Source organism: Agelaius phoeniceus, chromosome 6 (genome assembly GCF_051311805.1).
Source record: "Agelaius phoeniceus isolate bAgePho1 chromosome 6, bAgePho1.hap1, whole genome shotgun sequence".
Classification (NCBI taxonomy): domain Eukaryota; kingdom Metazoa; phylum Chordata; class Aves; order Passeriformes; family Icteridae; genus Agelaius; species Agelaius phoeniceus.
This window is the reverse complement of record NC_135270.1, coordinates 33,085,219-33,099,495: the sequence shown is the minus strand read 5'-3', so window position 1 is coordinate 33,099,495 and position 14,277 is coordinate 33,085,219. Positions and strand designations below refer to the sequence as shown.

The 14,277-nt window shown below is 36.2% G+C and overlaps 1 protein-coding gene across 4 annotated transcripts in view; it reads right to left on the bottom strand.

Annotated features, from left to right (window-relative positions):
* RASGRP1 (RAS guanyl releasing protein 1) overlaps positions 1-14,277 on the bottom strand; it is a 38,188-nt gene that overhangs the window by 11,860 nt on the left and 12,051 nt on the right. For all 4 annotated transcript variants that reach the window (XM_054635134.2, XM_077180366.1, XM_077180365.1 and 1 more), the window contains exons 3-8: positions 10,038-10,143; positions 7,859-7,921; positions 6,649-6,780; positions 5,427-5,580; positions 2,179-2,352; positions 1,342-1,458 (exon numbers count right to left, since the gene is read on the bottom strand). In XM_054635134.2, coding sequence (XP_054491109.2) covers positions 1,342-1,458; positions 2,179-2,352; positions 5,427-5,580; positions 6,649-6,780; positions 7,859-7,921; positions 10,038-10,143 — 746 coding nt within the window. The remainder of the gene's footprint in view (positions 1-1,341; positions 1,459-2,178; positions 2,353-5,426; positions 5,581-6,648; positions 6,781-7,858; positions 7,922-10,037; positions 10,144-14,277) is intronic.

Genomic DNA, 14,277 nt, shown 5'->3' with positions numbered 1-14,277 from the left:
TGACATTCAAATCTGGAATGCATTCTCTGACTTTCAGGACACCAGCTGGAATTGTTGGAGAGGTCCTGGCAGTGAAACCCTATGCTGTGCCATGATCCCATCATGGTGTGATCAGAATGGTTCAAGGTGTTACACCTGTCTTTTTAAGAAAAATTTTTCCATGGAAATGAATTAGAAACAGAATCTTGGGGTTTTTACAAGGCCAAATTAATCTTCAGTCTAGCAGTATAAATATTTCCCTTGTTTAAAATTATACAGGTACAAAATTGACTCATTAACATAATAAAATCAGTGGACTAATGTCTTCTCTGGGAAATTCCTGTCAAAGTTCTCCATTTGTAACCTTTGCAAACTGTTTGACGTAGTTAAACCTCGAAGTGTGAGGTTTACAAGTCACTAATTACCAGACTTTTATTACCTGTTTTCTATTAGCACCTGTATACAATTTCTTGAAACAAAAAGTTATTCAAATGATGTGCACACATGCAGACCTTAAAATGACAAAATTTGAAAAATATGTTTCTAAAATAAGCTTTCTAACTGATTTTATAGATTCTGATGGCTGTAAACATTTCCACTGGGAGGTTACACTTCAGGTCCAGGTAGACACTGTTTATTTAGGTTGATCATACTGTGATCAAAACAGGCTCATTAGATACATTCATGGACTCTCTCAGGCCCCAAAAGAAGAAAGTATCTTATTCTCTTAAGAAGTCTCTTAAGAAGCCACATGAATGCTTAAGAAGCATTGTTAAAAAATATGCCTTCCTTCCCTTTTTAATAGCTTTCAATGGTATTTCACAAGAATTTAACTGGAAATTAAAACAGATTCCTAACAGTCCACCATACTACGTGTGCATTAGGGCTAAATTTGTTCAAGTCTAAATTAAATAAAACTTGTCAAATGGAAAGATCAGATGAACAAAATCAGTCCTTTCACTCAAAGTGAGAGCTCTGTGCTAGCATTTTACAGATTAAGGACAATCAATGTTACTACAGAAGACAATAGTTTGGTTTTCAAGTGTTCTATGATCCAATTCTTTGTTTTCATATTTGAATATTATTTTGTACTACTGCATGTAAATGAAAGTGCAGCTCATGACATCCGAGGCTAAAGGAGAAACTTCAGAAAATCTACACAGGTCTTGAAGAAAGGTGGGGTTGCAAGAAGTGTAGGAGTAATTGGTAATGTAAAGATTAAATAATCAATAGAAACCCTTCAAAACCAAAGCAATTTTTGTTCTGTCTTTCCATCTTATCCAACAAAGGTTACTTTAGTGTGTGCAGTGACAAAAAGAGTTAAAGGTTTTCTTATTTGTAAAACTTAGAAGCAATACCAACCTTAATTACATCATGAGGAACACATGAGCTTGTTTCCTTGAGCCTGGAAATGGAACTGTGACAGAGACCTCCTATCACTGCCATTAATGTGTTAAAATTCTGCAGCTGGTGGAGCTTCTGTGTTCACATAAAAAAAAAAAATCAGTATAAATTAAAGGTTCAGGTTGTTCAATGTGCACATCCAAATTTTAATTTCCTCTGTTGTCTTCCTCCAAAGTCTTACAAGTTTGTGCCATTTGACTTCATGTATTTTGGTGATGAGCTGTGATTTTACTAGGTGTAACATGAACTTACTCTGCAGTTATTAAATCAAATATTAAATTTTCAGATACAGTAATTCTTCAAAGTACCTCCTCAGTACTTCCCCCTTTTCCCACAATCTACCACAAGTAGGAAACACTATTATCTTTGTTATGACTGCAGTTGAATTAGTATGCAAAGAATACAAATAGGACCCTAGCTCTCTTTTTATCCAGAAAGGTGTTTCTGGTGGAATGCTTCTAATTACAGCCAAAGCCATCAGAGTCCCTCATGCTTTGGAAAGATTCACAGCCACAACTGGGATTCTCACATGCTGATTCAAAAGCAAGTCCAGTTTTACAGTGAAAATAATTTCTTCAGAATGAACATGAGAAAGTCCTGGTGCCATGACACTAATATCTGAACACTTCGTAAGACAGCACACACACAGAGAAATGCACATGTGGTGTGTATGAACCAGCAGAGCAGTGCCAGCATTCCCAGCTCACCCTATAGCAGTAGTATGGGAAGAGCAGAAAAAAGGGCTGCATCAGAGAAAGACGAAATAAAGAGCAAACATGCTAGATTTTAACTGACCTGTGCAACATGGATAAACTTGATGAACACTTCAGCCCGAAGCTGTGGTGTTGGTCTGCTGAGAACCATTAGCTGCACCCACTGAGAGATACCATTGCAAAGAGAAATTGATCTTTCCATTGTTGGGTTCTCTTTCACACAACTATTCACAATGTAGTTCTGATAATCTGAGAACTTAAACAAACAAAAGAAGCGTAAATGAAAATTAATGTAGTTTCATATGCCTCATGATCTGTGTGTGGACAGAGGTCTGCTTTGTAAATGAAATATACACCACATCTTTTACACCTGAACTATCCATAAAACTGAAATCTTTCCTTTGTAAAAGCTTTATTAACTTCAAAGCAGGGGCTTCCACTAATTGAATTAACTGAAAGCTTCTTTTTGCCCTATCTCAGAAGTCTTGGCTCTTATATTTCCCAGGATGAATAGAACTCAGGCTTTCCTCCCAGCCTCAGTGGCTTCACAGATTCATTGACTTCTATTGGGAAGGTTAAATAGAACTTAAATTGTAATCTAATAAATCAGTAATAGTTTAAGGGAGTTCAGTGTTCAGTTCATGTATTCTGTAGCTGGAGCACACTTCAGAACTAAGCAGAAGTGTTTTGTATTACACTAATACAAAAAGCAAGTTCAATGGGATTAATACGAAACTGAGATAAGACTATTAAGAGTGAGGGATGCAGATTCCTTAATACTTTTGATACAACTTGTGAGATTCTCTTATTTAATCAAGACAATCTAAAATTGTTCAGTAGATACCTGTAACACACTTTTTTTTTAAGCCATTCTTACATTAAGATTAAGGAGAAGAAATAATTTGCTTTTGTTAAACAGAATTTTTAGTAATTCTGTTGATTTATCCATTAACAAAATTACACAAGAATTTGAATAATCAGAAAACATGACATGGGATTTTTATATCCATTCTTTAATATGACCACTAATATCTTACCAAAAACACTCATAGCTATAAGAGATATACATTCCTTTCCACAGGAATATGTGGAATAGCACTGATCTTTAAGCAAAGGTCAGGCTGTTGTTTGTTTCTTACACTCCCTCTCTCATCTTCTTGCAACTTTATTAATTTTTTCCACCCATTTAATAAGAACTACTAGCACTTTCAAAGCGGATGACAGCAGACACCTCTAGGTTTGTCCTTATTAAATTAAAAATGGAAGAAATATTAGTAATAAGTAGAGCTATCTCTGAGATTACATAGTACTTACATTACAATTATTCTTTGAATTTTGAACTCCAGCCAGGTTTAGCTGGATCTGGAAATTTAAGCAACTGCTCTATACAGATAGATAATTTTTCAATATCTGACTACATAATTATGAACTTCATAGCAGTTTCAGTACAACTATGAATCAGTTTGTATTTTTTTTCTCATCAGTAATCTCCTTCAGAAAAGTTTGGGTTTTTTCTTTAAATCCTGAAGAAATTAGTCTCTAAAATGCTACTTGAAAGTTTTGAATTAATTGTGGTACACAAATAATTTGAAGTCAACTATAACAAGCTTGTTAGTGGCAGATACACTGAAGTAGTTTAGGTATTTAAATATTGCAAGAGTCTGTTATTGTGATGACTAACTTAAGAGCCTCAACAAGAATCCAGAATCCAGATTCTTACAAAAGACTGTGGCCTCCCTGTACTTCATGACTAGAGATTAAAATACTTTCCAAGCACCAGCATGCCTCCAGTCCTTACTCTGTCAGCACCACTCCTTGCATTTTAATTTGCTGTAAGATGGATGGTATCTCATGGAAGATTTTGCTGTATGCTGTGTATGTGATCAAATATTCCCTTCTGACATTCAAATGCCCAGGCCTTTAAATAGTTATTCCAGGGATTAATAACACAGCTGGTCATTTTCAATCTTTCTCCTGGTATATGATGCCACATTAGAACAACGAAAGGATTCTGCAGCTTAGCACATTATGAACATACTCTGCAAAGATTTAATTACTATAACTAATTATTAATTACATATAATTTTCTGACCCAAAGTCTTGTTATGCTCTATTTATACAAAAACATACGCAGGTACCCTGTATATAAAATGTATACATGCATGTAACTGTTGGAACTCCATGACACATCTGACACTCTGACTAAAATCATACTTGTTGCACTCATTAATTACCTTACATCTGCACAGAGGTTTTGAAAATGGTAAGTTATATAAGCTTTGCATATTATTACTGCCTACAGGCAGCAATCTGTGCATGACTTCAGTTCTACAGCTTTTTGAGTTTAACGCAAAACACAGAGTCACGTACTGTCAGCTCAAAACAAAGTACATGAAAACATGACTGTGAAATCTTCCATCATCTAGTGAGAGCCCCTTTTCTTGCATAGGTTCAGCTTCATATTGGAGTGGTACCAAAAAAAGCCACTGAAACCAACTAAATAACAAGAAACAGCAAAAAAAACCCCAAAAAAACAACCCACTAAAAAATAACTTTGCTTTCAGTCTTATTTTCACACAGACTTTGCAACCCTCCTAGATTTTGGTCCCTAGCATTCACTTTTCCATGTGTAAACTGTATCAGGTTTGAAAAGAGGCAATGTTGTACCATACAGTGATGCAAGTGAAGCCAAGGTACATAGGGAAGTTTGCATCTTATCAGCTACACACATTACTGAGAAAAAAATATCTTGGATAAATCCTTAAAAATTGTTTCTGTATATGAAAGCATAATAAAATATGTTTAACCTCCTTATATTAAAAATGGCATTTTCTGAAGTGCTTTCTTATCTCTGGTCTTTATTTTGTTATGCACAATCAAAAAAGGCAAGCAGAGTCCAGCACAGTCCATTAATCACTGCACAGGACTGCTGCACTGATCACTACAGCCACAGAAGGTTAGCATTCTAGGAGAATATTCCAAGTTTTCCTGTTCTTGTGTCCAATGGCATCCCTTGTTCTAACAAAACAAGCTTCTTTGGAAGGTTTTCTCCTCTTCCTTCCAACTGATCTTGTCCCAGCTCTCCCACAGTTGAGATTCATTCCCTCACTCTCATATGGCTGTAGCAAAAGGGTATTTACTCAGAATGTAAGTTACACTGGCCACCTTCAATACTAGTAAAGTAAGAGTCTGCAAACAGACCCAGCATGTCCAACATCTTGTATGGCAGAGTTAATCCTGTACTGTTACCTCTCTGCCATATTTCCTATGTCTTTCCCATATTTGCTTAATATAAATAAATAATTACATAAATAAGTAAAAATAACTTACTGATATTCTTCTGAAAGACTTAAACTCAAGATAGGTAAGGTGGTCTGACAGCTCCTCTGGCTCAAGGTGATCAAAAAGAAGTGAGACTTTCCGTTTCTTACTGGTGTTGGCCTTTACACGCTGTGTCAGCTTTCTAGACCAATCCCTAGAATTTCTTTTAAAACACAATTACTCCAAGTTATTTACTGAAGAGCAAAATTTTCCTCTTTCCCTAAGTCAGAGGTAACATTTTTTTCATGCCTTACTGCAGTAAAAACTGAATTATTTGAATTTCAAAACAGCAAACTCCTTTCATGCATTAGAGATTATATGACAAAATATTATTGTTAGTCTTTATTGTATTGATGTAGCACTTGAAGTACAATAGAACTGTCTTACTAAACAGCATGAGAGTCTATATAATTTCTGCAATCAGTTCTACATTTTCAGAATAGCTATCTGTAACTTTGTTTTCATTGAACACATTCAGAACTCCTCCATTTAATAATCCTTAGATTTCCTTCAGCAACCTCTATGAACTGTCTCCCTTTGCTATTTACCCATAGAGTAATAAAATGTATTTCAATTTGAAATGCTAAATATCCTCTTTCATAACCAGATCTAAAATGTATGCTAAATTCTGCTCTGCTTTAGCCTGTGCATTTTCAAAGTACAAATTGACACCTGTTTTGCCAGTTGTACTGTTCCACAGAGCTATCTCACTCTCATGTAACAGGGAAATGTCTTCCCACAAAAGAACTATGTGATGTACAGCTCTACGATTTATTCTTGTCACAACAAGTATCTTGTAACCAAAATCATCTAAACAGTGTCAAAAGTCTGACAAGGTAATAAACTATATCCTTACTTACCTTTGTTGTTAAAATATAAACACACTTTTTTACCTCATGTGTTACCCAATCAAATTTTATTCTCCCTTTTTTAGTGATTTCAAGTGATCTCACAAAACCATTAGGCATCTATAAGTTTTCTAAGTTCCCTGGACAGGGTAAAACCTGGCTGTCATAGAGAATCAGCCCAAAGTCTACACTGCAGCTAAATTCAACCTAAGCCACTCTTGAAAGGCATTCTGTTCTACTACATAACGTATATTTCATCTGTAATGAAGTATAAACTCTTGTAAGGACAGCTAAAATATGACGTATGAGAGGCATTATAATCAAATAAAGGAAATTCAGAGCAGAAGTTTGTTTTCTGAGTATATTGAGACTTTGACACTCACATTTGAGATGTGTCAATTAGACGGCAATGTAACTCCTCACCATTAGCTCGAACCACTTCTTGAAATTCCTCCATAGCTGTGGATAGTTTAGAGTCCATTTTGAACGTAATCCAAAATTCTGTAATCCAATACCTATTAAAATTAAAACACACACACACCAAAAAAAAAAAAAAAAGGTTTTGATTTAGTTAGGCTGAAATTTAGTATGAGCCTGTATGGGTTGAAATGTTCCTTTGGTCAATTCAGGTCAGCTGTTCCAGCTGTGTCCTCTCCCAGCCTCAAGCTCACCCCCAGCCCACTTCTGGCAGGGAGGGAGGGATGTGAAACAGAAGGCATTGATGCTGTGCAATCACTCTTCAGCAAGATGTAAAATAATGCTGAGTTTTACTCACAGATTCAACACACATAGAGGCTGCTATGAAGAAAATTAATTCCATCCCAGACAGACACAGTACCCAGCACTATACATGTAAAAACCTGTGCTTGTGGGAAAAATGGAAATGACATTCTTAGGGATGCACGTATGTATGAATTCGCCTGGAAGCAAAAATGTTACCAGATCTTGCACAGTACTAAAGCATGCTGACATAACCAATAATAATCTGCTCTGAGATAATAAAATCATCACAATTTAAAACAAATTCTACTCCCCTGTTACTAATAATTTCCCCCTTTCTGGAAAAAAGACATATCCTGAATCTATTAGAGCTGAATATTCTCCCTCTCTTCTGTTTTCTCTAAACTGAGATATCGAACTTTATTATACTTAATAGGCAAAAATTAGAGTGTTCCAGGACCACTGCAAGCAGAAGTACTAAGGAGAATTACCTACCAAATGCAATAGAGCTTTGCTTAGTATAAAAATATCTGCAATATCCCACTTAATTTTTAATAGACCTATATAATAATATTAGACACACTTCTATAATTTCCTGAGCTCTGTCAATTTTCACAGATGTTTAAGATACAGATTCATATAGACTCAGTTCAAAACTGTGACCTGAGAACTCTTGCACCGATTTAAGCAGATCTGCTAAATGCCAGTTGGACCTTTCTGTGTAGAGCTGCTAAAGTGAACCTTGAAAAGCTGAAGCAGAATACCTGTTTCTCTTTTTTATGTGAATTTCAGACATGCAAAAACATATTTATATTTGTCACGTGGATGACTGCAAGCTAACAACAAATAGCTACCAACCAGGAATGTACTTACCTCACAAAATAGCATATCTTCACACACAGCATGGAAGAGTTATTTTCTAAAGCATTAAGATAGGTAGAAAACTGTTAAGGAAAACCACATCCATTCACGTATGATGTAAAATATAACATGCTTGATACTTCCCAATCTTATTCTTATCACTGTAAGCAATAAGAATCATCCTGCTGATGGCAAATATTATACCAGATTAGGGTTTTACATAAGTATATACAAAGTATATGCAAAGTATATCCCCAGGTTGTTACCAAAGTTTATTCCAACTATGACTACTATGAGTAATATTGGTACTGAGTAGTGTCAACCAGCAAAGGGATTCTGTTTTCTACATGTTTCTTTGCAACATGCCTCAAAATTTCTCATGAAACTTGTGCAATGACAGATGTCATTAAAATTTGAAATATTCATACCAAATTTATCAATCAATGCATTTATGAAGCAATCCTTTTCAGCTAATTCACTGGAGATTAAAAAAAAAAGGGCATTTTTCTTTTAATCATAACCAGTTGTTGACAATGGCAGAGCAAAATGTAACATGCCTCTCCATAGTAACCTCATCTTTCTAGCTACACAACAATTTTCATTTTATTTGCTCTGGCAACTGAAAGAAACAACCATATTTTTAGTCTATTAGCTCTGTAAAACATGTTTTGATATTGTAGGCAATGTCTGTGGAAGTAATGGAAAATCCATTTTGAAAAATGTATTATGCATGTCTTGATTCTTCTGATGGAGGTGACACACGTATTTTCAGGCCTGAAAAACACAATTTAATGAAAATACCTTGTGGATCCACTCAAAATCTGATTGCAATTAACTGCAGCCTAAATCTACCACAGCTGAGGGGACATGCCATCTCCCCTTTCAGCATGCTTACACTATGCTGACTACAGAACTCTGAGTAAGTTCCCAAATATTTTTAAGGGCTACTCTCTGAATGACTAGAATTAGATGACTTACAAAGAATTTGTAACCACCTGAAATCACTCCCATGATTTAGGGCATGGGAAAGAGTGCAACTGGAACACTTGCAAGGTTTTGCAAAATACAAGAGCTCAGAATACCTGATCCATTCAAAACTGTCTTTAACTTTCAATGTCTTTACAGGGAGCTACACACAGAGTTAAAAACCAAACTTGCAAAATATGCAAGTCTAATAAAAGTTTGAATTGTTTTTCTGGTTGTAGAAAATGTTACATCTCAGAAAGAAGATGCAAGCACTGCCTTTGTTGCATTTTCCAAGAGCCCAGGAGCCTAAGTGAAACACAACACTACACCACAGCTGTAGCTTAGCACACTTGATCCAACACCTGCCATTAGAGAAGCAGCAAGACAGTCCTGCTACAGTCAGACAGTCAGTGTTCCAGTAATGCTCTGTTGTAAGGATGCTGCTTGTAAATGCCTGGAAGATACAGAGTTTGAGGAAAGAAAAGATTATTAAATTGAATTGTACCAAAATTGGATGGAGATTCTTAGCATGACAGGTCTTCATCCTGTACTGTGCTCATCTAATTAGGAGTAAACATTTTGTAAAGCTAAGAAGACAGTAACATATTCCACAACTAAAAATTCCAAAGAAAGGCTAGTATTGTGAATATGATCTAGTAGTTACATTGTGAAAAACCTAATGATCCAGAAACACACACATTTGAGTTCAGGCAGTCAATTCAAAATGGGAACAAATAGAAATGAAAAGCTTATGATTTATTTCAGCAATTTTGAGTGTGTGTGAGAGAAATAATTTTCATTGAAAATTTTCACACCTTGATGATACAGTTTTGTTCTTTACTCTTTGACTTGATAGTGAACAGAGAGAGACACAAATCTAAAACTTAGACCCAGCTTCACAGTAGCTAATTGAAGTGCCTACATTCATCTAATACCTGCTAGATATTCCCTCCCCAGCCAACAGAGGGTGATTTATCCTACTTAAAACCTGACTTGGAGTTTCCCCTTTTCCTCTGTGTATAACAAGCTAAACCTGACAAACAAAAAACGCCAACCCTAAACCAAACAAAAGCACACCATACAACCAAAAACTGTGAAGAACAAGTATACAGAATAATGAGTAGAATACTAATACACCTATAGATTAAATATCCTCTACTTACCCATCTCAAACTTGTCTGGCTATTAAGCTACCTTAAAAGCAGGTGAAGATTACAAAGGATATAGATCAACAAGTTTCTGAAGCATGTCTGCAGAGGAGATGAAAAACTGATGCATGGCCAGAATTATTTTTAGCAGCTGGTTGTTTTGACATGCATTTCCTTCTAAATCTAAAAAACAAAAAGGATTATTCATATTGAAATCTTGCTATACCTTCATAAACAATTTTCAACAGGCTTTTTCAGAATCCTAATTCTAATCTGGTCTGTTCATGTACGCTATTTCAAAGATAGCAGTAACTTACTAATTTAGGGAGTGCATACTTTTTCTGGTGAGAGCCATATAACAACTACTATATTTCACTGCTGTGTTTGGAAGACCCTTAAAAATAAGAAAAAAAAAAAAGACAAACAAAAAAGCATATGTGTCTCAAAAGTAATCAGAATCAGAATACCCAGATAATTATACATTATGATCTAAGCCCAGCAATGCACTTAAATGCTTAGCTTTAGGCATATGAATATAAACTTGGAAACAAATCATTGAACTGCAGAGCAAAATAGTTCAGTTACTGATCCATCTCAGCCAGCCACTGGTATGACTACAGTTATCAAACAGAACAGCAATATTCTCAATTGTTTGTGAGCCTTTTTGTACACATGACACACAACACCAGAGTGCACACACAGTCTAGGATCACAGATGTGCATAGATGCACATGGAATGAGATACAACATATGCTAGAAACCCTGTTAGAGGTTAACCTGTGCACACTCCCTGTCCTGGACTTAAATGTACTGCACATCAACTTGTACTATGCAGTACAGAGATTTCAGCAGAAGGACTTCAGACTACATCTGTCTTCTGGGTTTTTCTTGTCCGTCAAAAAGATGAAGGACAAGAAAAGTAGCAGGACACTTTAAAAAGTTTCTATTTCTGCAACAAACAGTAGTGAAAGTGTTTGTAAATATTAACTGACAATGCTCTCCCACAGCCAGGCATAAGAGAACCTAAGTAGCTTGAATGGAAATTTGACACCCTTTCAAATACAAAAGAAAATTTATCTTCCCGAATAATTTAAAATAGATTAACCTCTATGGGAATAAATGTAGTTCTCTCTTTAAAAAGCAGTAGCAGGAACAATATAGAGAAGCAAAGCACAATACAGCAAAATGGAAGAGGGATGTGAAACAGCAGATTTCCAGTATATGAAATGACATCTACTGCTAGGGAAGGCAGGGAGAAGGCACTTTAACTTGCACATTGCCAAAATGGAACTTGAAACACAGCCCATTTGCAAAACAAGATAATCCACATTACTTACTGGGTAAGAATTTCCATGCCCTTCTACAGGAAAATACCAAATGTATCTACCTTCAGTGGTATGAGCAAGGGAAAAGTCTGCCCATCCTACAGCCCCATGAATGAGAGCAGCATAGACCCCAAGTAACAGGAAGCTCTTGATCTGCCTTTTGACTTATGCTATGAGTTCTGTTTTACAGCATGAACCAAAGTTTGTCTGTTCCTTGTTTGTGTTCACACAAAATTTCATTCTTACTAAAAGAATCCTTCTGAGATATAAACTGCCTAGGTATTACAGCATGAGCTCTGAGGGCAAACCAGCAAGTTATTCAGCTAGAGAAGTGGGAAATTTGAAGAGGGAGGCTGGAACATTAAGAATAAATACTTAATCAGGCCTTTAGTATTTGGCATTTTTTACCCTTTGAGTGTCTTCATGAAGAGTAAAATTATTTTAGGCATTGCACACAGAGGCCTGTATCAGTTTTCTCCCTTTGGCAAAATTTGGTGTTCCGCCAGATCCTCCATCCACTACCTCCTGTTTAATCAGGAAAACAGTTCAGTATATGCTTAACTTGGAAGCCAAATGGATATGTGCACACATACTCTTAAGAATATACAGCTTCCTGTAAGTGCTCAATAGAGATCATTTCCAGACAACAAAGACAAAAAATAACACTCTCTCTCCCTTAGCACTTTCATTGTGTGCAAAATCCTCTGTTGTGACATAACAGAGGTATCACTTGGCCACAGGTTCCCATTTGAATTTTTATTTTCTCTCTTCCATTTAGCTTTTTCATGTCACAAAGGTACAGAGAAAAACAGTATGTTCTGCCTACTATGAGTACTTAAGCCAACACATTTATGGTGTTTTCTTGCATAATTAAAGTGTATTTATGCTTCACCACATCCAGACCTAATTATCTTGCAACAGAGATACACTTCATTACAATGGCATGCAATTATTTTGCACACATTAAAGCAATAAGAAGTTTGGGGCTATCTGTTCTCTCATCCAACTAAAAGGCTCGCCTTCACAAAAAACACCCATTGTATTTGTGGTGGCTTAAAAAACAAAATAAACACTCTGCAAAAATAAATTTAAATGTTCCCAGTACAGTTGAGCACTGAACAGCAAGCCTGCATGGAACTGTACCAGCACACAATTTACAATGGTAAAGCATCTTGCACAAATGGTGGAGCCAGCAAGAGGGCTGGCCTGACTGTGCTGCAATTGTGCCTCTGAGTGCCTCTGCAGCGCTCTCCTGAACCCCCAGCAGTTTGTTTTAAAACTCCTTTTCATTTCCGTTTTTATACCTGCTTCTAACCACACAGCCTACTGAGCAAAACCACAGAGTGAATACTAACTCAAGTGCGATGGGTGTGTTTCAGTTAGTCAATTTACGTTAAAGAAAGCTGCAAATTACTGCAAAAGCCTTAGCTTTGTCTCGCTGCAACAAAATACAAATAACCAACTAGTTATTTGTTGCATGTTTTTCTCCTGTAAATTCCCTTATTGTATTAAGATTTTTAATAAATATACTCTGAAACAGAAAAATAAAGCAGAAGTTGAATATACTTTCCCAGCATTTAACTCCATAAGTGAAAGCACAGTGACAGTTAATGATAAGTATTTTATGATCCATGTAGTAGCACAAAGCTACAATTACAAAAGTTCCATTTCTTATGTGAGACTCAGAACACAAAAGGGTAAGAACCTTCTAATTTAGGCCCATCAGGCACTCTATTGCATGATCCAATGAGTGACTCCTCCGTGATTTAGAAATAGCTTAAGTATCTCTAGGTCCTTGAATGCTTTAGAGAAACAAATTGCTCAAAAGTCGGCAAGCAAGGCTTTAAGAGCAAACTACCTGCTTTTCACCAGGTCCTGATGGCCACGAGCCTGTGGTAAATATACTTAACAGAAAGAATCTGTTCAGCAGAGAAGATCGCTGTACTGAGACCTTCCCTCTAATGCATGAAGGCAATGATAAGGCAGTAGTAAGAATGCCAAGGATGTCTTAACCAAACTGCATTTTGTAGGAAAGAAAAGCTAGCTTTTCTAGGTCTAAGAGGCCCTTATTTCATAAGTACCATCTTTATTTCATAAGCAGGTTCCAACTGTATCACCTAGAGTACAATTTGAAATGAATCAGAAGTGAATCACAGAGCACTGACATCACATGATCAGTGACTAAGCTACTGAGAACACGAATAACTTCTTGTAAACTCCCTTAAGTCTTTCAGTGGTTATCAAAATGCAGAAAACAATGCAGTGCAAGAAAGTATCAAGCAATTGCCAGAAGATAAGTGCAAAGCTGAAAGTCGTGGGTTGCTATTCTGATGTGCCACATAGAATTCTTCAAGACTTCTGCATTTTTTTTTCTAGTAGTTTAAAGAACACAGCATGAGGATGGTGCTATAAATGTCTGCAAAGATTATTAAGTCAACATGCCATCTGAAAACTGAGGGAACTTATGTTCTTCAGGTCTCAAGGTTTCAAAGACCTTGAGAAATCACACAGACATGTAAGAAATATGCAGGTACATGTGGGAGTACATGGTAGGGTTTAGTGACTGAAATGAAACAGCCGTAAGTCAATGCATCTGCCCCACATGTGAGGTGCAGATTTACTGCAAGATAACTTTAAAATGGCTAGAAGCAACCAAAACTAAATAAAATATTTCATGAGTATTTTACACATACTCCCTGGAAATTTCCTATACAAACAGGAAACAGTCTGTTCCCCTTCAGCTTAAAACTTATGCAATCCATAGTAGCCTTCTTACTCCATGCTTACTACTTCTGTGTTGGAATTTGATACCCTGTAACAGAGCTAGTCATTTAACTACCTTCATTAAATTGAATACATTTGGCCAGAATCAGATTCATAAGAAGCCACCATTCTCCAAATCAGTTATGACATCATTATTGAGGGTCAGCAAGCAGATTTAACTTAAACTAATTTTTTAATGACAGCTGAATGTTCAGTTGATGGCAGATAT